The sequence below is a fragment of the Lepidochelys olivacea genome (assembly GCF_965140295.1).
Source record: "Lepidochelys olivacea isolate rLepOli2 genome assembly, chromosome: 1".
Classification (NCBI taxonomy): domain Eukaryota; kingdom Metazoa; phylum Chordata; order Testudines; family Cheloniidae; genus Lepidochelys; species Lepidochelys olivacea.
In genome coordinates, this window is record NC_140411.1 from 252,190,964 (window position 1) to 252,215,982 (window position 25,019).

A 25,019-nucleotide genomic window follows, 5' to 3' on the forward strand; every position below is an offset into this window, starting at 1 on the left:
GTAGATTTGCAAGTCAACAGTGTAAGATGGCAAGTTGAAGTCATGTGAGCCGTTATTACTGAGAAGAGGACAAAATGAGAAAGGCCGGCAGAAAAGGAGGACCTCCTAAAAGATACACTGAAAGTATGGCCAGAGAGGCAGGAAAGGATAACTATTAATCCGGAACATTTCAAGGAACAATTAGAATGGGAAAATAGTTAACAGATGCAGCAGGAAAGAGGACATAAGAATGGAAGCACAATTTAAAATGACTCCTCTGAATATAATAGCAATATATAAATTCAAGCCTGAGTGTGCACTGGAATGTAAGCGGTCAATTATACATATGTTAAGATTTAGAGAGAAAAATGCCTTCCTTTCATTGCAAACCCTTCAACAGCTTATATGCTTATTCAGCAACACCTAAACATTCTCCTTCTGGACAGGATACCCTAGAACAGTTTGGCCCACAACATTTTGAAAGGAATGTTCCAACAGTATCTGCTCCTGTGTTTCCACTAGTACTGCTCAAAGAAAACTTGTTGCTTTGCCATCCTCTGCTGCAGAGGTCAAGAAACACCATCTGGATGACTGCATGCCAAAAAGAAAGTGTCTAGTTTCTGATCTCCAAGGGACTGAGCTTCTGGTGGTCTAAAAAGGACATGGGAGACCTCAAAAGGTAAATGAACAGCAGTGTGGGATTTTCTGGCACTGAACAAATACTGTTTGTCCAAGGTAAGTAAAAAAAAAAAAAAAAGAGCAGGCAGCCATGACTGATGGATTAGAGAATCATGTCTGTACTACCATCACAGGAGACAGAACATAAAGTGCCCAGTCTGGTGAAAGGATAGCAATGCTAATTTTGTTACTGTGATTAGTATTTTCCTGTGTGTGCTTGCACTGAAAAAAAAAATCACAATTCTAATTTTATATATAAGTGATCACTTTCAACAAACAATTAAGCTCAGGAGTTTGTAATATAGTGTCAGATATCGATTAATTTACTTTTATTACTGGGTGTCTCACAGCTCTGTTGCCATCTGCCACATTGAAACTTCAACCCAAAGGTGGTGGTGGTTTTTTAAATGCATAAACCCTTTGGAGTGATACACAACTACAAAATCTCTAAAATTCTCTCCTGAATTTTAGAATTCAAAAGTCCTGGAAGCTAATTGTTTTAACAACTAAATTAGAAAAACAGAACAATTAAATCTTTTGCACTTGTGTTATAGCAGTTTCAGAAAACATCAGACTTGTCAGCTTCTACATGAATTTGTTATCTGTGATGAAAATACATAAAAGGTGTAAGCCTGTGATGTTCCTATCCAATTCTAAACAAAAAGCTTTACACAAGTAAAAAATTCACTTATCCTGGGATTTTTTTTTATTAGCAGGTAATTCCAAAATACTACCAATATCCCTAGCCTAAACCTTGTGTGTAGGCTCAGCTACTTCTAGGGTTCCTAGCCTAGGCAAGTGAAATGGGAACCCATACTCACTTTCTGAATACTTAAATATTGGCTCAGACTGAACAAAAATACCAGACTTACTGGTCTGATCAGATATGGCAAAACCTATATAGTATTTTATCTGTTTTGATATATCAACAAAGATTTTGTACATAAATCCAGTAAGGACGGGTTCTGATAAGTGCCCAAGGAATTTTTGTTTGTAGTGTTGTTGCAGCTCTGTTGGTCCCAGGATATTAGAAAGACAAGGTAAGTAAGGTAATATCTTTTATCGAACCAACTTCTAAGAAGAGTTCTGCATAGTTCGAAAGCCTGTCTCTTTCACCAAGAGAAGTTGGTCAAATAAGAGATATTGCATCACCCACCTTGTCTCTGTAAAGGCATTTTTATTTCTTATTTGGAAGAATATTTTCTTCCAGAATTTTATGTTTCAGAATTTCTAAGAATCCTGTATTATAAAAACAATGTTAAGGATAGTCTTCACCCACAGCTTCCATCAATCTCATGAGAAATTGGAAGTGGTTAAGATGAAAACACACATCCTTTGATATAGTGAAAAGTCTTTATTTGCCAATATTCTAATTTAACACACCAAACACTAGATTTATAAATCAAGTAAAAACAATGCGTCTAATGGCCAACGTGAGGGGAATTTAAGACCATACCAAACTGAGTGTTCCTCAGAAAATATGAACTACTAGTTTGGAGTTTTGTGAATAAGTTGTCAGATTTGAAAAATATTTCCATTCACGACCAGTTTTTTTTTTTTTTTTTTTAAGACTTATTGCAAGGTAGTTGTGTTCCTTCTAAAATTTAAGATAAATTTATTTTTAATCCGAGTGCTGTATTTGATCTACCCACCACTACAGATGCTTCTTTTATAGATCAGTAAAAACATATTTGAACTTAAAACAACAAAACTTTCCAAGTAATTCTCTGCCCAAGAGTTTTTTCTGTCTCTAATATATTTGCTAAATGTTTCCTAAAATAAGTGAATGACCTCTGTGTTCATAAACAGGAACTTTATGGTTAATTATGATTCAAACAGTGTCCTCATTACTACAGAAATGTAATACAAATAGAAGCTGCAGTGTGCATGGATGGCTTAGAATGATAGAATTTTTATTTACATCCATTTTTGTCTAGGCCAGGTCAGCATTTACCACCAGTCTCTCTACCCGCGAGAGATGTTTAGTGGGCCAGGTAAAATAAATTGGTGATTTCAGTCCAGAACCTGATGGGCAGATGTTCACAGGAGCATGAGAAAGAATCACCAACACAAGTAGCACACTTGCTTACAGCATTAGAAAAGTAAATGACTGAACAGGCATAGAAATGAACCATTCTTTCTATCTCAGGAAGCAGTCCCTCCACACAGTTATGACAAGATGGCAGGGAAATCTGCACTTGCACTAACTATGCGGCACCTAAACTGAATAGAGTACCTTAGTTTTCATTGCCTTCAATCTGGCACTTTCAAGATTGTCTTCATGTAGGCAAATGTAGCAATTGTATACAAAGTATGAAATATTTTATTTATCCAAGTGTTTAAGTTCTGCTGAAGTCTAATGAAAATTCCTAAACTAAGAACTATGTCAAGATGGAGTCATAGTTGAGTGCACGTATTAGTAATTTAAAGGTAAAAGCATTACAGGGATGTTATTTTCCCAAAACCTGGGTTTCTTTAATGCTTGGAAATTCAGAGTTAAGGTTACATTTAAAAGAAATCCAAAATATGTTCAGGCAAGAAATGTACAGTTGAGGCACCCAAATGACTAACTCTCCCTAGTAGCAATTGCATGCGATAATCATATGATTAAGGCATTTTAATGTTTAAGATTAAATATCAATTTTATTTAGGCTAATCTCCAGGGTAAACCACAAATGTTGTAGCAAACCAACACCTCCAAAATGTTACTTCATCTACAAAGCTAGTCTTAAACCTAATTAATTTTAAATACTATGAACATTGTATATTAAAACTGTTATAGGGAACAAGTAAACCTGTATCTTATTCTAAGTTTAGTAACACATACTACGTATTTGTGACATTACTGTATTCTTCACAGGTTTTAGACTGGGATTTTCAAAAGGAACCAAAGCGAGTTAGGTATCCAGATGCAATTGAAATTCAATGGGATTTGGGTGTCTTTCAACAGAATTTGGGCACCTAACTCCTTCAGCTTCTTTGAAAATCCCAGCCTAACACTGTACATGTAGAAGAATATTACTGGGTAGTTATGCTAAGTCAAAATGGTAATTACCATTGAACATGTAGAATGAATTGGATGGTAGAAATAAAGTGTATTTATCTTGTAATTACATGTTTACTGTTTATAATTCATGAAAAGAGTATTTGTGCCTTGCAAAACAAGTTTATGTGAAATATTAATGCTTTAGAAGCAGTGTAAGAACACATTAAACCGTAAAATGTGACACATTGTACAAGGAAGCTCTTGACAATCTAATGTAGCCAATATTACATTGCTTTGCAGGGGATCACTGCAGTTTTACCAGTGTACATCCAGTAAATGTATAAACATTACCTGATCAAACCAGGCCTACAAGCTAGCTATTTTATTGTTTTAGAGAACAGCTATCCTCATAACAGCTTTGCTACTTAATGAACATATTGCTTAGTAGTTTATAATCATCTTCTCATGATAGAATAGGGTGACCAGATAGCAAGGTGTGAAAAATCAGGACAGAGGGTGAGGGGTAATAGGCACCTATGTAAGAAAAAGCCCCACATATCTGGACTGTCCCTGTAAAATTGGGACATCTGGTCACCCGATGATAGAACTTACCTAGTACTACAATCACTGCTGGCAACAGCTACATGAACTGAGATAATTCATTAATCAGGAGAGAGTAACTTTAAAAATATTTGTTTGAACAGAATGTCTTGGCAAATACAAATAAAAAGCATGTTCACTTTTAGCATGGAAGTTTGACTTTCCTACCACACCATTTATTGCTGGCAATGGAGTCACCAGGACTGCCAGTACAAAGGATAAATGTGGAAAGTGAGATCTCATTCAGTTACTAAAATCAATGTAACTATGTATAAAAGACTTGGGCACCCTACTATTAATAAATCAAGCATTAAAGCAACAAGTTAACGTAGTGTTCTCCTCCCAGCAGTACTACTGACCCCAAAGTGTTCCAAATAGTTTGTAATAAACTAGCCATAAGCTGCCAATTTGTTACACAAAAAAAAAATTAAAAGAAAATTTCTGGGACAGCACCGAGGTCTGGTGGTAGATCCCAAAAACTGCACCAAGTTTGAACCTTGAGTGCTTTGCTTGCCATTAATTCAATTGCAGGGAAGAAGGGATGAATTATGTGGTTGGTTCTGTAATTCATATCTCTAGGATCTCCAGCAAAACAGGAAAAAACCAGATTTACATTAGATATTTCAAATGTAAATAAGTAGAGGAAAAAAAAATCTAAGCGTTGTTCATGCCCTATTTATACATGAAGTGCCAACAAAAATAGGGCTTCTGATTTTAGGTTTAACACCGATAAAATATAAAATTGGGGGTGCCGATCTTCTACAGTTTTGCAATTTGATTGATTTTTTTAAACTTGCCTACCCATAAAATCTCTGATGTAGTGGTACCTGTGTTGCATCCGTGTGATCGGGTATATTAATGATACCACTAACAAGAAATTAAGCAGAAATGTGCTCCCGTGCACATGGCTGATATCTGAATAGACAAGTAAATAGTCTAGCAGTTTTGGATCCATAACTAGATCTAGTGTTACACTTTACTTTGCCTGAGATCATAAGATTTACTCTAGCTTTTATAAAGGTATAAATTGAGCTAAGAGGCTTATGTCACAGCAAATGTAATACATATGAATATTCAATTAATTATAACAGTTTTCTGCAAGTTAAAGTCATGAGGAGCACTTGAGTTACAATTGTTAGAAAAATAATGGAGACCAGTGAAGTGTTCTCTGGGAGGGAGGAATGTAAGAACAGGAATATACTTTTCCTTTCACTATAGCATCATTTTCTTAAATTTAAGAATAATTAATCTATTATATAAATAATCTAAGATGGTGGTTTTCAAATGGGGCCACTGGTGCTCAGTGGATCACTTACAGGTCAAATAGTGCTGGCTCCTCTTTGTTTCAAGTCTTTTCATTACTAAGAACAGCCTGGACAGACCACTTGATAGATGGGGCTGAAAACATGGAGCAACAGCCAGTCTAGTTGCCTTCACATGGAATCAATGCTACTTAAGGGGAAGAGGAAACTGGAGCTATCAGTGAGACAGGAGCTGCCACATGTTGAGAGAAATACCCCAGGATAAAGAGAACCCAGCTGCAAAGCAGTATGTATGTCCACGGTAAAGGGAGAAGGAAAAACAAACAAGAGAAGAGAGGAACGGAATGGGTGAGGGACAGAAAGAGCAAAAGTAGACTGATTCCCCTCCCCCCTCCCCAAAAAGATATCATAATAGTTAAAAGATATACATTTTCCTATTACCTTCACACTTAATGCTACTGTAGCTATCAGATCTTGCATGAATGGGAGAAGTGAATAACAGAGGTGATGGTCTACAAGATACTCTATTTAGAAGCGGCCCACCTTAAAACAATGTTTGAGAACCCTCAGTCTGAAGTGCTGCATATTTTCCCAACTTAATTTGTGATATCTTATCTGCCCTTCAGATAGGTGCAACAGTCAGAACTTACCATAATAATAAGTTTGTGTAAATTAGGAAATCAGTTATATTCATATATGGCTACAAAACAGTTTCATCATAAAAAATGTAAAGGAATTTCAAATGAAACTAGAGAAAGAACAAACAGACTTACCACTTGAACCATTTTGAGATATCTGGCATATCTTGGATCCTTGGCTACAGTCATGACATTTTCTGCTGCTGCTTCTGTTTTCTGTTGTCCTACCTCATGTATGCTATTCTGCTGTATACAGAGAACACTGTATGTAAATCTTGAGTAACAACATGGACCAGGAGTACATAAGGAGAGTTCAGCTAATAAGATTTGGGAGTAGGGTAAAATTAGCTCCTCTTTGCCCCAATGGACAGACTATAGACGTCTGCATGTACACACATTGCCACTTGGAATTACTTTCATTAGTGTTTGTCACAATATATTTTTGTAAGAGAAACTATTTTGAATAGCATAAATAATTTAATTATATTCAAAGTTTGTGTGTTAAAGAAGTCATGAAAAAGCTGTCAGGCTGATGATCAAAAGCAATTCTGCTTCACTCAGACAGCTTTATTACATATCATTCAGTTGATTCAAAGTACTATACCAAAAAAGCTATGATTTTTCAAGTGTTTCATTTGCCTATGTCAGAGTAATACTCACATTTCTAAAAACAAAGTCTTAAAAAAGACTGATCGTGTTGCTTTAAATTGTACACTTATCCTGAACAGGTCATTCATAAAGGACATTATCTATTAACTACTTTTTAGGTATTTATGTCTATTTTCTACTGTTTTGCAATTTGATTGTATTTTCAAACTTGCCTTCCTATAAAGTATACCATGTAGTAGTACCTGTGTTGCATCCGTGTGATGTACACGGCCGGGGGACAAGTGCCCCTCCCGCAGCCCAGTCCAAAACCTGCCGCAGCCAGGGGACAGGCACCCCTCCCCTGTCCGGGATCTACTGAGGCTGGGGTGCCCAGGTGCTGCTGCAGGGAGAGAGAGAACTGTCCACCGTAGCCCCAGGGAGTCCCACTGCACCCCAAACCCCTCATCCCCAGCCCCATCCCAGAGCCTGCACCCCCAGCTGGAGCCCTCACCCCCTGCACCCCAACCCTCTGTCGCATTCCTGAGCCCCTCATCCCTGGCTCCACACAAGCCTGCACCCCAGCCAGAACCCTCACCACGCCCCACACCCTAACCCTCTGCTCCAGCCCTGAGTCCCCTCCCATACTCCACATCCCTTGGCCTCAGCCTGCCACATTAATTTTATTATGGGCACTAATATGGAGGTGATGAATCACATCACCTCCATATTAGTGCACATAACAAAATTCCCATGGGTGGGAAAAATTAGGGAAAACTCTGGAACCCAGGGTAGGAGGAGACTGGGTTCCCCTTCAGGCCAACAACAAAAGGTCCAGGGCTTTCACTAGGCAAGGTTCATGAGATCTAGTGGGTCTAGAATCTCACTTTAGTCCTAGCACGTAGCTGCTGGACTATTACTGAACTGGACTCAATTCTACCTCAAAGGGATGAGACTAATAAGTGACCTGGCTGGAGGGCAGAGTCACAAAACAAAGCAGGCTGACTGGGGGTATATCTGCACAGGGATGAAAGATGCACGGCATGGGCACGGCTGGCCCAGGTCAGCTAACTGACTCGCAGGGCTAAAGATTGCTGTGTACATGTTCAGGCTTGAGCCTGAACTCTTGGACCAACCACCCGACATAGTCCCAGAGCTTGGGCTCCAGTTTGATCCCGAACGTCTAAACCTCAGCTTCACAGCTCCAGAACCTGAGGCTTGGGACCTAACGGCAGCTGACCCAGACAAGTCATGGGTTTTTTAAATCCCTATGAAGACCTGAACGGTGGGTGGGTCAACAAGGCTATGGAGAGGAAAACCTTGACACCACCACATCCAGCCACAAGATGGGTGCACTGGCTGATGAGTCACTTTGTCACAGTCTGAATCAAGAACAAAGCTACACAAGTTTCTGAGAAGCTTACATTATAGATTTCAGAGTAACAGCCGTGTTAGTCTGTATTCGCAAAAAGAAAAGGAGGACTTGTGGCACCTTAGAGACTAACCAATTTATTAGAGCATAAGCTTTCGTGAGCTACAGCTCACTTCCTCAGATGCATATCGTGGAAACTGCAGCAGGCTTTATATATACACAGAGAATATGAAACAATACCTATTCCCACCCCACTGTCCTGCTGGTAATAGCTTATCTAAAGTGATTTCCAGCACAAATCCAGGTTTTCTCACCCTCCACCCCCCCACACAAATTCACTCTCCTGCTGGTGATAGCCCATCCAAAGTGACAACTCTTTACACAATGTGCATGACAATCAAGCTGGGCTATTTCCTGCATAAATCCAGGTTCTCACATCCCCCCCACCCCCATACACACACAAACTCACTCTCCTGCTGGTAATAGCTCATCCAAACTGACCACTCTTCAAGTTAAAATCCAAGTTAAACCAGAACATCTGGGGGGGGGGGGGTAGGAAAAAACAAGAGGAAACAGGCTACCTTGCATAATGACTTAGCCACTCCAAGTCTCTATTTAAGCCTAAATTAATAGTATCCAATTTGCAAATGAATTCCAATTCAGCAGTTTCTCGCTGGAGTCTGGATTTGTAGTTTTGTGACTTTGTGACTTTGTCCTTACCCATAACTACTTCACATTTGGGGACAATGTATACCTTCAGATCAGCGGCACTGCTATGGGTACCCGCATGGCCCCACAGTATGCCAACATTTTTATGGCTGATTTAGAACAACGCTTCCTCAGCTCTCGTCCCCTAAAGCCCCTACTCTACTTGCGCTATATTGATGACATCTTCATCATCTGGACCCATGGAAAAGAAGCCCTTGAGGAATTCCACCATGATTTCAACAATTTCCATCCCACCACCAACCTCAGCCTGGTCCAGTCCACACAAGAGATCCACTTCCTGGACACTACAGTGCTAATAAACAATGGTCACATAAACACCACCCTATACCGGAAACCTACTGACCGCTATTCCTACCTGCATGCCTCCAGCTTTCACCCTGACCACACCACACGATCCATCGTCTACAGCCAAGCTCTGCGATACAACCGCATTTGCTCCAACCCCTCAGACAGAGACAAACACCTACAAGATCTCTGTCAAGCTTTCTTACAACTACAATACCCACCTGCAGAAGTAAAGAAACAGATTGATAGAGCCAGAAGAGTTCCCAGAAGTTACCTACTACAGGACAGGCCTAACAAAGAAAATAACAGAACGCCACTAGCCGTCACCTTCAGCCCCCAACTAAAACCCCTCCAACGCATTATTAAGGATCTACAACCTATCCTAAAGGATGACCCAACACTCTCACAAATCTTGGGAGACAGGCCAGTCCTTGCCTACAGACAGCCCCGCAACCTGAAGCAAATACTCACCAACAACCACATACCACACAACAGAACCACTAACCCAGGAACTTATCCTTGCAACAAAGCCCGTTGCCAATTGTGCCCACATATCTATTCAGGGGACACCATCACAGGGCCTAATAACATCAGCCACACTATCAGAGGCTCGTTCACCTGCACATCCACCAATGTGATATATGCCATCATGTGCCAGCAATGCCCCTCTGCCATGTACATTGGTCAAACTGGACAGTCTCTACGTAAAAGAATAAATGGACACAAATCAGATGTCAAGAATTATAACATTCATAAACCAGTCGGAGAACACTTCAATCTCTCTGGTCACGCAATCACAGACATGAAGGTCGCTATCTTAAAACAAAAAAACTACAAATCCAGACTCCAGCGAGAAACTGCTGAATTGGAATTCATTTGCAAATTGGATACTATTAATTTAGGCTTAAATAGAGACTTGGAGTGGCTAAGTCATTATGCAAGGTAGCCTGTTTCCTCTTGTTTTTTCCTACCCCCCCCCCCAGATGTTCTGGTTTAACTTGGATTTTAACTTGAAGAGTGGTCAGTTTGGATGAGCTATTACCAGCAGGAGAGTGAGTTTGTGTGTGTATGGGGGTGGGGGGGATGTGAGAACCTGGATTTATGCAGGAAATAGCCCAGCTTGATTGTCATGCACATTGTGTAAAGAGTTGTCACTTTGGATGGGCTATCACCAGCAGGAGAGTGAATTTGTGTGGGGGGGTGGAGGGTGAGAAAACCTGGATTTGTGCTGGAAATCACTTTAGATAAGCTATTACCAGCAGGACAGTGGGGTGGGAATAGGTATTGTTTCATATTCTCTGTGTATATATAAAGCCTGCTGCAGTTTCCACGATATGCATCTGAGGAAGTCAGCTGTAGCTCACGAAAGCTTATGCTCTAATAAATTGGTTAGTCTCTAAGGTGCCACAAGTCCTCCTTTTCTTTTTACATTATAGAAATCACAATTTCACAGGTGGCACAGAAATTGTGAAAATGACCCCAAACTATCATCTTTAAAAAATAATTTAAAAGCAAATGTCTACAAACTTTTTAGTACAAAAAATAAACTTGGCTAGTCAATTTCAAGCACAGAACAAATTTTACAAGTAATGTCAGTCAATTTGGACTAAGGTTACTTGTAAAATTCATTCCATCCTTAGCTCTAATTACAGGGCATTAAGATGACATTTTCAGTTGCCAGATGCCTACTTGATGCTACCCCTTGAACTTTTATTACTTGGCTCTGATACCACCGCCAAAGTGGCAGTGGCTCATAATCAGAATCCTGAGATATTTATCTAGCTCATAATTTCCCCATGTTGTACTTTTTACCTTTAATGGATAAGACTAACATAGTAAATTTTTACCTTAGGTAAAACATTTTAATTGCTATTTGAGTAATCTGCATAGCACCCTCTAGTGGTAAAATGTATAAACTACAAAAAGAAAAGGAGTACTTGTGGCACCTTAGAGACTAACCAATTTATTAGAGCATAAGCTTTCGTGAGCTACAGCTCACTTCCTCAGATGCATATCGTGGCAACTGCAGCAGGCTTTATAAATACACAGAGAATATGAAACAATACCTCCTCCTACCCCACTGTCCTGCTGGTAATAGCTTATCTAAAGTGATCATCAGGTGGGCCATTTCCAGCACAAATCCAGGTTTTCTCACCCTCCACCCCACCACACAAATTCACTCTCCTGCTGGTGATAGCCCATCCAAAGTGACAACTCTTTACACAATGTGCATGACAATCAAGTTGGGCTATTTCCTGCACAAATCCAGGTTTTCTCACATCCCCCCCACCCCCATACACACACAAACTCACTCTCCTGCTGGTAATAGCTCATCCAAACTGACCACTCTTCAAGTTTAAATCCAAGTTAAACCAGAACATCTGGGGGCGGGGGCTAGGAAAAAACAAGAGGAAACAGGCTACCTTGCATAATGACTTAGCCACTCCCAGTCTCTATTTAAGCCTAAATTAATAGTATCCAATTTGCAAATGAATTCCAATTCAGCAGTTTCTCGCTGGAGTCTGGATTTGAAGTTTTTTTGTTTTAAGATAGTGACCTTCATGTCTGTGATTGCGTGACCAGAGAGATTGAAGTGTTCTCCGACTGGTTTATGAATGTTATAATTCTTGACATCTGATTTGTGTGCATTTATTCTTTTACGTAGAGACTGTCCAGTTTGACCAATGTATATGGCAGAGGGGCATTGCTGGCACATGATGGCATATATCACATTGGTGGATGTGCAGGTGAACGAGCCTCTGATAGTGTGGCTGATGTTATTAGGCCCTGTGATGGTGTCCCCTGAATAGATATGTGGGCACAATTGGCAACGGGCTTTGTTGCAAGGACAAGTTCCTGGGTTAGTGGTTCTGTTGTGTGGTATGTGGTTGTTGGTGAGTATTTGCTTCAGGTTGCGGGGCTGTCTGTAGGCAAGGACTGGCCTGTCTCCCAAGATTTGTGAGAGTGTTGGGTCATCCTTTAGGATAGGTTGTAGATCCTTAATAATGCGTTGGAGGGGTTTTAGTTGGGGGCTGAAGGTGACGGCTAGTGGTGTTCTGTTATTTTCTTTGTTAGGCCTGTCCTGTAGTAGGTAACTTCTGGGAACTCTTCTGGCTCTATCAATCTGTTTCTTTACTTCTGCAGGTGGGTATTGTAGTTGTAAGAAAGCTTGACAGAGATCTTGTAGGTGTTTGTCTCTGTCTGAGGGGTTGGAGCAAATGCGGTTGTATCGCAGAGCTTGGCTGTAGACGATGGATCGTGTGGTGTGGTCAGGGTGAAAGCTGGAGGCATGCAGGTAGGAATAGCGGTCAGTAGGTTTCCGGTATAGGGTGGTGTTTATGTGACCATTGTTTATTAGCACTGTAGTGTCCAGGAAGTGGATCTCTTGTGTGGACTGGACCAGGCTGAGGTTGGTGGTGGGATGGAAGTTGTTGAAATCATGGTGGAATTCCTCAAGGGCTTCTTTTCCATGGGTCCAGATGATGAAGATGTCATCAATATAGCGCAAGTAGAGTAGGGGCTTTAGGGGACGAGAGCTGAGGAAGCGTTGTTCTAAATCAGCCATAAAAATGTTGGCATACTGTGGGGCCATGCGGGTACCCATAGCAGTGCCGCTGATCTGAAGGTATACATTGCCCCCAAATGTGAAGTAGTTATGGGTAAAGAGTTGTCACTTTGGATGGGCTATCACCAGCAGGAGAGTGAATTTGTGTGGTGGGGTGGAGGGTGAGAAAACCTGGATTTGTGCTGGAAATGGCCCACCTGATGATCACTTTAGATAAGCTATTACCAGCAGGACAGTGGGGTAGGAGGAGGTATTGTTTCATATTCTCTGTGTATATATAAAGCCTGCTGCAGTTTCCACGATATCCATCTGAGGAAGTGAGCTGTAGCTCACGAAAGCTTATGCTCTAATAAATTGGTTAGTCTCTAAGGTGCCACAAGTACTCCTTTTCTTTTTGCGAATACAGACTAACACGGCTGTTACTCTGAAACCTGTATAAACTACCTTTTCCTTTTTTCAAGCCCTGTGCCAAGTGTTCCAAAGTCATGTTATCAGCAAGAGACCCTACATACTAGAGAATCAAAGATTCTCTTATGTTGTCAGTTATAGACACTGGACAAAACTAGCTTTTAAAGAAATTTAATTAGTTGTGTCAGAAATTTTAAAACTGTTTGTAAAATTTCATTGATATATCTGTTCAACATTTAATATGTATTGCTTCAGTTAAACATAAGGAATCTTAACAATAATATCCACTACACATACTGAGATGAATACAAAACCCACAATACTAAATTCAAAATCTTAAAAAAAAAAGCTTGAGTCAAGCAGATTGTTTTGTTTGTAGGCAGAATATGTAGAGAGAACGAATTTCAATTATATTTGACTAGATTTTAAAATCATGAACATTGGCACAAATTAAAAATATTCTTTTATACTAACACACCAATAACTCCCAAATGACTCATGTTAGTCCTAACTTATTCCCCATATAAACTGAGCGTTCTCACTTAAAGTTATGAAAAAATACAAAAGATTACAGGAAGTACTTTTGCTAATATAATTAGAACATTATCTTTTTGCACTAATGTTTCCATCATCTACCATTTTGATCTCCAATATTTGGACTTGGGAGGACAGAAAAAGTTTAAGCTATTAAACTCATTCTACCAGGCTTTGTTGTTAAATTGTCCATCTGAAGATATGAACCTGAAGCCCACTTTCAGAAATATGTAATATTGCTTTAAAATGCAGAGCCAGTGGAAGTTTTCAGAGAAAAGTTAAAAAGAAGAACTGCTAATTATTGACTGATATGACTGACATTGTACAGTACTGCCTAAGAAACTCTCCACCTTTGCTTCTACTTTGCTATTCCCCTTTGGGGTCAGTGTAAATGAGCAGAATGTGTCTAAAAGTGAGACAGATTTTTTTTCATATCATAATTCTGCAGATGAATCTACAGTTACCAAGCATTAATAAGCCAGGAAGAGCAACAATCTGTTGGATTTTCAATAGTGCAGCCATTGTCACTTCACAGCAACTCCTGCCAAGTTTCAGACTTTACCCATGCTCTGGGCTGAGGTAAACTATTACACTATAATTGCTATAAAACAGAGAAGAGTGGGAGACTGAGGGTGAAATGATCAGGAAAATACATCACTTCTCTATCTCAAAAATAAGGCAAGAGAGTCTTGCTTTGTGAAGTGGCCAACAGGAATGCTAATTCTTAATAAACTGAGAGTGTGTTTAAAGCATATCTAGCCTCCTTTATGCTGATAATCATTTAGTATAAAAGTGCTCCTCTAATAAACAGAGGATTTAATAGAGCAAGCATGCATTTGCAATAGAAAGTGCTAGAAATTTGTTGGTTTCAGCTGAAAGCTCAGATTCTAAAAACACCAGTAGAACTGGAATGGTGGGATTTGAAATTTTAATCTCATGCATGACTTTATGTCCCTGACCCCCTTACCTACCTAGTTCAAGCTGACCTTTCAGTGGAATTTAATAAAATGTAGGAAATAATTTTTCAGTATAATATTTTTATTCAAACATAATTTAACAAAAAAGTGTAAGAAGCTTTTTTTTAAAAAAAAAACACAAACATGAAATGGAAAATGTATTATAGTGTTAAAGTTTGGTCTGATTTTTTCCTTACACATGCTTGTTCACTCCATCTTGTTCAACCAAGAGGAAACACTTTCTGGGAAGAAGTATATTTTTTAAACTTTGATACTTACTTCTGACTGAGGAGATACAGATACTGAGTGCTGATCTGTAGTGGCTTGTGGAACTGGACCATTTGTAACACTGTTCATATTTGCACTGGACACTTCAAATTTGACATCTTCTAAGCCGGGAATAGATGACAACTGAATGCAGAAGACAATTTTCAAGTAAACTCTGAGTGTAACATCTTAAGTTTAACCGATAACATGCATTCCTATCACCTAGAAGTCAGCACATATACCAGTCTAGCAAGGAAATCAATTGATAGTACCCATGTAAGGAAGACAATAGTTTGCCGTTTCCTCATTCAGGCCTGGTCTACTAGAGTTGCGTGAAATTTTTTAGGCAAATAGTTAATTCGCAAAAAGTGTGTTTCACTTGACTCAAAATTATGGTGAATCCATATCAAGTTCACGATTGTTTTGGCCCCAAAAATATTTTTCAGGACTTAGTGGTTAAAGTAGTCATCTGAAATGTGGGAGACTCAAGTTCAATTTGCCCCTCTGCCCGATGGGGAGAGAGGATTTGAACAGGATTCTCCATTACAGGAGAGTGCCTGAGCCACTATGCTACAAGATATTCTGAGGCCAGTCTCTGTGTCTCCTATTGAAACTGTTCCACTATGTATAAACACACACTGAAGAAAGGACTTGAACATCCTAAGTGAATACACTAATTGCCAGGCTACAGAGTCATTCTGGTTCTCTTTCCTTGGACCAATAACTACTCAGTATCATTTATAAATCGCAATTTGTAGTCATTCATGATTGCTTAGATTCTGCAGATGTTGACAGCATTGGATATTCATCCAGGACAATCCTCCTATTCAGTCTGTATAAGCAGGATTTTTCAATGCTTCTATTTTACAACCTTCAAGAAAGATTAGCTAGCTAGCTAGATGATAGATAGATACACACACATATGGAAACCTTCTGATTATACTTAAACTTTTGCACTCCAAAGTTTGAGTTAATTCCAAACAGAGGGCCTGCTTCTAGTGAAATCAAGGGGGTGTTGTTACTAATGTCACCGGAAGCAAGATTGGGTCTAAGTTTTATATTGTTTTTTTCTAATTAATTAAAATATATTTGTAAGTAGATGACTTCAAAGCTGTATCTTTTGGTCATACAGGATACATTTTTTCATCCAAATTATATATCTGTCTTCAATTTGACATAGTTTAGGCTATACTTTTAATTAAAGCTGTATAAGCCATCTAGTTCTTAAAAATAACTTTTTACTTTATGTGGAAGTTGGTGGAAACACACCCAACCATAAACAAATTAATCCACCAAGGTCTAGTGACATTAACCCCAAGACCTTTACTTTAAAGTAGATATAACAGTTAACAGAGTTAGTGTGGTACATGCAGTTTTGGAGCAAATTACGTATTGTAATAAGGATAAAGCTGTATTTAATCTTTCCCTCCTCCAAACAAAAAACTTAACAGAAGACAATACTAAGGATAAAACCAACATCACCTTCTACTACATGCTGCCTGCTCCTTTGTTCCATGCTCCATGGCTGTTTAAACTGTACATTAAGTGGTAAAGCATGAGAAAGAAGAGTTTGCAGCAAGTTTTGATTTAGCCTGAGCTGTAATTTAAAGTTGTCATACTGACAGTTTATTTTAATACATTAAATTCCATTACAGCACAGTTCTGATGACAATTGTACTTCAGTGCAAAAGTCTGCTAATTATAAGGAAATCTGACTTTGAGCATTGTAAACAAAAACCACCAAAACACATCTATATATACATACACACCTTTGCATCCAAAATGTTAAGCGTTGTTTCAATTTGTTGGATACGGAGAGATAGAGCTGACAACTTCTAGGAGAGAAAAAGAATTAAGACATGACAGCACTGTTCAGTGCCCTTTTAAAATCCAAAACTGGCAATGGTAAATCAAGGAACATGTAGACAAACAAGAAATATACTTATGTCCTCAGCCTATTGAAGATGCAAAATAAGTGACATGGCAACCCTTGTTAGAACAAGACCAAAGTGTGCTAACTATACACCAAGAGACACTGCTTCATGTTGATTCCTATATAGCATTTGTTGGCATTTAAAGTAATTTCATTACCTACAGCTCTTTCTTCATTAATAGCAATGCTGCCAAAAGGCAGTAATGGGTATAGAGAGAGACTACACGCAAATGAGTACAACAGTTAATGAATCTTACTCAAGGTATTGGGTAATGAAGTTAGACATACTGTATCCTCGGAGTTACCTGTTTCAAAGAACTTCTATCAAAAAATGTGAAAGATGAAAGGTGAGAAGTAAATGACATATGAGGAGGGACTAGAGGAGGAGACACAAATCAGAAAGAATACAGGAAAGTGAATGGGAGTCATTTACAGTCAAAACTGTTGGTAAGCCAGAACAAACTAAAACCTTACCATGCTCCAGTTCCATCTCACAAGCAAATTTTGTATAAAGTTCTTTTAAAATGTAACATATTTTAAAAAAATTAATCCACAGGAACTGTCACTGCTTTATCTAACCATTGCTATATCTAGCCAGACCATCCCAGTAAAGTCGGGTAGCAGTATGTAGCATTTTGACTGCCTTCTGGCATGCTAGCAAGATTCTGCCCAGCTCATAAGCAGAACTTTAAAACCTCAGAAAATGGCAATCCTTGCCAACATTTTAGAGAAATAAGAGGGACAGAGTATCACAAAAATTACAGTCTTTGGACTTGTTTACAGAGGAGTCTTTGTAAGAAGACAAGAATGGCCATACTGGGTCAGACCAAAGGTCCATCCAGCCCAGTATCCTGTCTGCCGACCGTGGTCAATGCCAGGTGCCCCAGAGGGAGTGAACCTAATAGGTAACGATCAAGTGATCTCTCTCCTGCTGTCCATCTCCACCCTCTGACAAACAGAGGCTAGGGACACCATTCCTTACCCATCCTGGCTAATAGCTATTAATGGACTTAACTAGATAAATTCATGGAGGTTCTCTTTTAAACCCTGTTACAGTCCTAGCCTTCACAACCTCCTCAAGCAAGGAGTTCTACAGGTTGACTGTGCGCTGTGTGGAGAACTTCTTCCTTTTATTTGTTTTAAACCTGCTGCCCATTAATTTCATTTGGTGACCCCTAGTTCTTTTATTTACTTGTTCCCATAACATCTTTTCCTTATTCACTTTCTCCACACCACTCATGATTTTATATACCTCTATCATATGCCCTCTTAGTCTCCTCTTTTCCAAGCTGAAAAGTCCTAGCCTCTTTAATCTCTCCTCATATGGGACCCGTTCCAAACCCCTAATCATTTTAGTTGCCCTTCTCTGAACCTTTTCTAATGCCAGTATATCTTTTTTGAGGTGAGGCGACCACATCTGTACACAGTATTCAAGATGTAGGTGTACCATGGATTTATATAAGAGCAATAAGATATTCTCCATCTTATTCTCTATCCCTTTTTTAATGATTCCCAACATCCCATTTGCTTTTTTGACCGCCACTGCACACTCCATGGACATTTACAGAGAACTATCCATGATGACTCCAAGATCTTTCTCCTGATTAGTTGTAGTTAAATTAGCCCCCATCATATTGTATGTATAGCTGGGGTTATTTTTTCCAGTGTGCATTACTTTACATTTATCCACATTACATTTCGTTTGCCATTTTGTTGCCCAATCACCTAGTTTTTGTGAGATCTTTTTGAAATTCTTCACAGTCTGCTTTGCTCTTAACTATCTTGAGCAGTTTAGTATCATCTGCAAACTTTGCTACCTCACTGTTTACCCCTTTCTCCAGATCATTTATGATTAAGTTAAATAGGATTGGTCCTAGGACTAACCCTTGGGGAACACCACTAGTTACCCCTCTCCATTCTGAAAATTTACCAGTTATTCCTATCCTTTGTTCCCTGTCTTTTAACCAGTTCTCGATCCATGAAAGGATCTTCCCTCTTATCCCATGACAACTTAATTTACATAAGAGCCTTTGGTGAGGGACCTTGTCAAAGGCTTTCTGGAAATCTAAGTACACTATGTCCACTGGATCCCCCTTGTCCACATGTTTGTTGACCCCTTCAAAGAACTCAAATTAGTAAGACATGATTTGTCCTTTACAATAAGTTAATCTGCTGGTGTGTTTTTGTTGTTGTTTATAAAAAAAAAAAGCGCCACTTGGGGGTACATACAAATTCAGCTGCATAATATTATATGTCTTGTTTAATTTGACAAAAGCCAGGAAATTCAAAATGAGGTCCGTGTCAGACTCAACTCTGAATTTCCTGGCTTTTGTCAATTTAAGTCAGGGGCTTTACATTTAATATAGTTTTTGTACTTAAATTCATTTTATTATGTTTCACAAAATTAATATTTACCCATGGTTTAAAATATGTAGTTTGAGCATGAGACTTAACAGTGTTTGTGTGTTCTGATTAAATATATAGTTCTGTTTTGGAAAGTGTGTGTTTAATAGGCTTCCTAAGGAGATATTGCGGTCCTATGGCTTCACAGAAGTCTCCCAGATTTTGGAGTACTGACAAAAATTCTAGTGAGGTAGTCAAGCTGACACAAATACCAAGATCTTCCTCTGCTAAAAATCCAGAATTATGTTTAGTTTCTCCTCCTCAACCCTTTATGCTGGCACAATAGCCAAATATTACATTTAAGAGTCAGGAGGATGACTCAAGGCAGCATTAACAGATAACAGAATCTTTCATATCTATATTGTCAAATACAATTTGACTAAATCGTTAGCACTGGATATGACCGTTTGGTATTCTAAAGCAAGCTAAAGGACAATCACAAAAAAGCTACTACTGACACCCTCAGCAAAAATGATGAGGCAAGAAAGTACACTGAGACCAAACTAACAGCCCAACTTCAGAAGAAGCCCTTTCAGAAGGAAGACAGCTTGCATGGTGCTGCTTGTGGCTAACCAGAAGACTTTCTTGTGCTGTCAATATACAACATTTTCATAGGCACTAAATTCACTTTGAAAACCCGTCACTGTCGGCTGACTTTAGCAGTTTGAAAGAACAGAAACTAAAAACTGGCTCACATTATGAACTACATGTCAATTTTTTTCATCATTACTCATTTTAAAGCTATAGGACAAAAAAGCATCTTAAATCATTACCCTCTTTAAAAAAAGAGTCAGAAGGAGCAAGAGAGAGAAGTCAAAAGTTGGATAGTTTGTTGATACTGGATAGTTACATTATCCAGCTATGAAGTAGGATCAGATTTATGAAATGGACCCAGTTCCCCAGCTTCAAATAAGCCACAGCAAATGTTTAATGGCTGAGCCATGCTGAAGGAGGTAATGCTGAAACGTTATCACCTTCCTCCTTACTCCCAGTTTCTTGGTAATGTACTATGCGTACGTCTAATCCTACACTATCCTCAAACTCCCAGTACTTGGAAGACCAAAAAAAACCAAAACAAGCCCCCAGTAAAGCATATAATGACACCAAAAAAACCTAATCTGATGGCTTTTTATTAGACTTTTGATTGAGATTAAATGGACTGAGATATTTATTTCACAACTCCACACAACCACCACCACCAATGTTTAACAGGTAATTCTGCTGGCAGTTTCTGCCAAAAGAAAATGGAACTGAATCGGCATGGAGAATGAAGTACCCTCTCAACCTGTGCTGGTCTCTCTACTTCATGGTTGAAACACATTGATAAGGTAGGAGAACTTGCACTGCTGCCATTTATATCATACCTGCTTTGTGGAAGACAACAGTCTCTAAGACTGTCAAATCATGTAAAATGTCCAAACTTCAAGACTTAATAAAAATGGGCTATTGGCTTAGTAAAATTAGAGGTTTCTCATACACAGATGAAGAAATCTGCACTAGTCCACTTACTCAGCCGAAACCTTAAGTGGACAGTGAACTAATTCTTTTAACTCCAACTAATATGCATGGTCAACTGGCACTGAAAGATGCCGAAATCAGAATACTATACTAGTATATGTTCATCCATGTGAAGACAGATGCAAAGTGATGCAATATGAACATACCTCTTCACAAACAGTAGAAAAGCGGTTGAGAAACTGCACTGTGTGAACCACAAACTGGTTTAGAAATGCCACAGTTCTTTTCTGCTGAATAGCTGGAACCTGTAACAAGAAGATGAAATTCAAAGACGACAAGTGCAAAGTACTTCACTTTGTAAGGAATAATTAAATGCAAAATTACGAAGTGGGAAATAACTGGGTAGGTGGTAGTACTGCTGAAAGATGTGCAGGTTATAGTGGATTGCCAACTGAATGAGTCAAAGTGATGCAGTTATGAAAAAGCTAACATTAACAGGAATGTTGTATGGAAGACACAGGAGGTAACTGTCCCACTCTACTTGGCACTGGGAACACACACTCAACTTGAGTACTGCATCCAAATCTGGGTATCAGCTTTAGGGGATGTGGACAAATCGGAGAGAGTCCAGAGGACAGGACCAAAAGTGATAAAACGTTTAGAAAACCTGACCTATGAGGAAAGATTAAAAAAATGGGACATGTTGAGTCTTGAGAAAAGAAGAGCGAGGGGGGACATGATAACATATTTGAAGACTGTTAAGGGCTGTTACAACAGAACTGATCAATTGCTTGTTGTGTACACTGAAGACAGGACAAAAAAAGTCATGGGCTTAATCTGCAGCAAGGGAGATTTAGATTAGGTAAAAAGAAAAGGAGGACTTGTGGCACCTTAGAGACTAACCAATTTATTAGAGCATAAGCTTTCGTGAGCTACAGCTGACTTCCTCAGATGCATATCGTGGAAACTGCAGCAGGCTTTATATATACACAGAGAATATGAAACAATACCTATTCCCACCCCACTGTCCTGCTGGTAATAGCTTATCTAAAGTGATTTCCAGCACAAATCCAGGTTTTCTCACCCTCCACCCCCCCACACAAATTCACTCTCCTGCTGGTGATAGCCCATCCAAAGTGACAACTCTTTACACAATGTGCATGACAATCAAGCTGGGCTATTTCCTGCATAAATCCAGGTTCTCACATCCCCCCCACCCCCATACACACACAAACTCACTCTCCTGCTGGTAATAGCTCATCCAAACTGACCACTCTTCAAGTTAAAATCCAAGTTAAACCAGAACATCTGGGGGGGGGGGTAGGAAAAAACAAGAGGAAACAGGCTACCCCCCCCCAGATGTTTTTTCCTACCCCCCCCCCAGATGTTCTGGTTTAACTTGGATTTTAACTTGAAGAGTGGTCAGTTTGGATGAGCTATTACCAGCAGGAGAGTGAATTTGTGTGTGGGGGGGTGGAGGGTGAGAAAACCTGGATTTGTGCTGGAAATCACTTTAGATAAGCTATTACCAGCAGGACAGTGGGGTGGGAATAGGTATTGTTTCATATTCTCTGTGTATATATAAAGCCTGCTGCAGTTTCCACGATATGCATCTGAGGAAGTGAGCTGTAGCTCACGAAAGCTTATGCTCTAATAAATTGGTTAGTCTCTAAGGTGCCACAAGTCCTCCTTTTCTTTTTGCGAATACAGACTAACACGGCTGTTACTCTGAAACCTTAGATTAGGTAGTCTCAAACTGTGGATCAGGACCCCAAAGTGGGCCACGGCTGGTGTTAGACTTGCTGGGGCCTAGATGCGAGGCTGAGGCCGAAGCCTGAGCCCCACCTCCCAGGGCTGAAGCCCAAAGGCTTCAGCCCTGGGAAGGGGGGCTAAGGTTACATGCCCCCTGCCCAAGGCAGAAGCCCTTGGGCTTCAGCTTTGCCCCTCTCCTCCCACCCCCTTGCCCAGGGAGGGCTCAGGCTTCAGTCCCCACTCCTGGGGTCATGTAGTAATTTTTGTTGTCAGAAGAGGGTCATGATGCAATGAAGTTTGAGAACCACTGGATTAAACAGTAGGAAAAACTTTCTAAATATATGGGTAGTTAAGCTAAGAAATAGGCTTCCAGCGGAGGTTGTGGAATTCCCATCATAAGAGGTTTTTAAGAACAGTATAGACAAACACCTGTCAGGGATGGTCTTGGTTTACTTGATCCTGTTTCAGTGCAGGGCACTAGACTTGAGGACTTTGAGGTCCCTTCGAGCCCTACATTTCTATGATTTTATACTCAACAGATCGGCCAATGTTCTCATAACTCCTAGCATTAGAGAAAGCTAAGTGTTTAGATTTGAGATGGTATCCAGCATTAGCTTTAGCTCCAATAGCATGACATTAAAGATCGTGTTAGACACTAACTAGATGCAGGAAAAGAGGCATGAAGATAATTGGAACAATGCGATTTTAACATCCTGTATTTCACAGAGCAAGAAACAAATGCTACGTACATCATTAGAAACACATTCCCGGCTTCTGAATGGGGTTGTATAGAATCTACTTTACAGCCCTGAATACTCAACACACAAGATTTTTTGAATGGCCACTGATTTCTCACCCATGTTTTCTCTTGGGTTTGGGACCTAAAATAGCAAGTCTTAAGACAGTGCAATATTGTGACCCCGTGTACAGTATCTCTATAGTGAGATAAGCTGCCTCACCTGTATGTGACTCAGCAGCTGGGCTTAAATTGCCCTTAAAAAGACACTGAGTGTTTATAATGGAATTTCATTTGTTTATAACAAAACTAAGCTTTACAAAGTTTGTTTAGACACATTATTAATGGTCCAAGAACATGAATTAGATATCACACAGAAATACACTGGATACCAAAGTGAAGGAGCAAAAAGAACAGAAATGGCCTGATACTGCTAGTTGGGGAGGATCTGCTTCACCTCACAGTTTTTAGCTAGGAATGAGCATGGAGCAATGACACAGGACACTGTGAAGTTGTGCTCCCCAAATAGTTTGCTGCTACAGTTATTTGCCACAGAGTTTAATGACCAGATGCAAACCAATACAGGAGATTGCCATCAGGAAATACATAGTTTGAGGTCAATATTACTTCACTGGCATGGCACACTACATACCTGCTGAAGTACAGTGTGCAGAAGAGTCCTGCACAGAAGTGCAAACACAGTTCCCTAACGTAAGATTTCAAAGACTTTCACGTATATGACGGACTTTCACCTCACATACACCTCGAGGCGGGGGGGAGGAGAGAAAACACCAGCGACTCGCTCGAGGTGACTCGCAGGCTCCTGCTTTACAACTAAGGCTCAACTCTCCCCCCGGAAAGGGAAACACTCCTCGGTGTGCGGGGAGTGAGAGAAGAGAAACCACCATCGACCCGTCAAACTCAGCCCCCGCCCCGGAGCGCTCCGCTGGTGGGGCTGGGCAGGGGGCTAGCGAGGATCACACGCCAGGCAGAGGGGAGCAGGCCCCGGGGGAGGGGCTCTCCCAGCCCCCGCGCCGGGGAAGCTGAGGTGAAGGGGGAAGGCAGCAATTGCCCCCCATACAGGGAAGTGGGGGAGGGGTGAGGCCGTACCTTGGTCAGGTCGATGCCAGAGCCCACGAGGGGCAACCCATCCTCATCCATCCCCAGCGGCCAGAGTCAGCGGTCCGGGGGGGAGGGGGATGGCTAAACAAAACCACCACTTCCCCCCACCAGACCCAAGCCCGGAAGTCTCCGGCACTCCGTACCAAAATTAACCTCTGCCCCCGGATACAAAACCGGCTCTGGGGGGGGGGGGGCACGCCCGGACGCCGCTAGAGTGGACCGGTGTTCCGGCGCATGTGCACAGGCAAGGGGAGAACGCGGAAGACACTCGGTCGCCCCAGTGCATCATGGGAGTTGTAGTTCGATGGGGCCCTGGCGGGGCGGCAGTGGCTGTTGTAAGACAGCGCCCAGCGGGGCGGCTCTGACGCTAGGTTGGGCTTCTCAGCCCGTGCTCGGCCAGGGCGTGGCTAGAGGCGCCGGCCGGAGGGGAGGCCTCGGATACATGCCCCTCCCAACCCTCTCTGGCCTTCCCCCGGGCCCTCCCACGCCCTAGCCTGCACATGTTGTGGGTAGCGGGGGATCCGTGAGCCCAGGGGACGCACCGCCACCACTTCCAATTTTATTCCAGTTCCCTTTTGTAGCAAAACAAGCCTCCTCCAACACCGCCAGAGTAGCTGTCACAGGGGCGATGACCTAGGGTGACGAAGTGTCCAGTTATTGGCTGGACCACTGTGATCCTGGTGGCTCTGATCAGCACCGCTGACCGGGCCGTTAAAAGTCCGGTCAGTGGTGCTGCGGCGCTAAGGCAGGCTAACGCCTACCTGTCCTTGC

At 40.7% G+C, this 25,019-nt stretch overlaps 1 protein-coding gene across 2 annotated transcripts in view; it reads right to left on the reverse strand.

The window, feature by feature from the left end:
* The window catches only part of WASHC3 (WASH complex subunit 3), a 37,076-nt gene extending 12,677 nt beyond the window's left edge, over positions 1–24,399 (reverse strand). Inside the window, exons 1-5 of one of the 2 annotated variants that reach the window (XM_084616858.1) lie at positions 24,237–24,399; positions 20,845–20,943; positions 16,614–16,676; positions 14,857–14,988; positions 6,279–6,389 (exon numbers count right to left, since the gene is read on the reverse strand). In XM_084616858.1, the coding sequence (XP_084472984.1) occupies positions 6,279–6,389; positions 14,857–14,988; positions 16,614–16,676; positions 20,845–20,943; positions 24,237–24,287 (456 nt within the window). In that variant the 5' untranslated portion in view covers positions 24,288–24,399. Of the gene's footprint in view, positions 1–6,278; positions 6,390–14,856; positions 14,989–16,613; positions 16,680–20,844; positions 20,944–24,236 lie in introns of both variants that reach the window. The other variant, XM_084616857.1, reaches the window with a different exon arrangement.
* Positions 24,400–25,019: the final 620 nt, after the last annotated feature.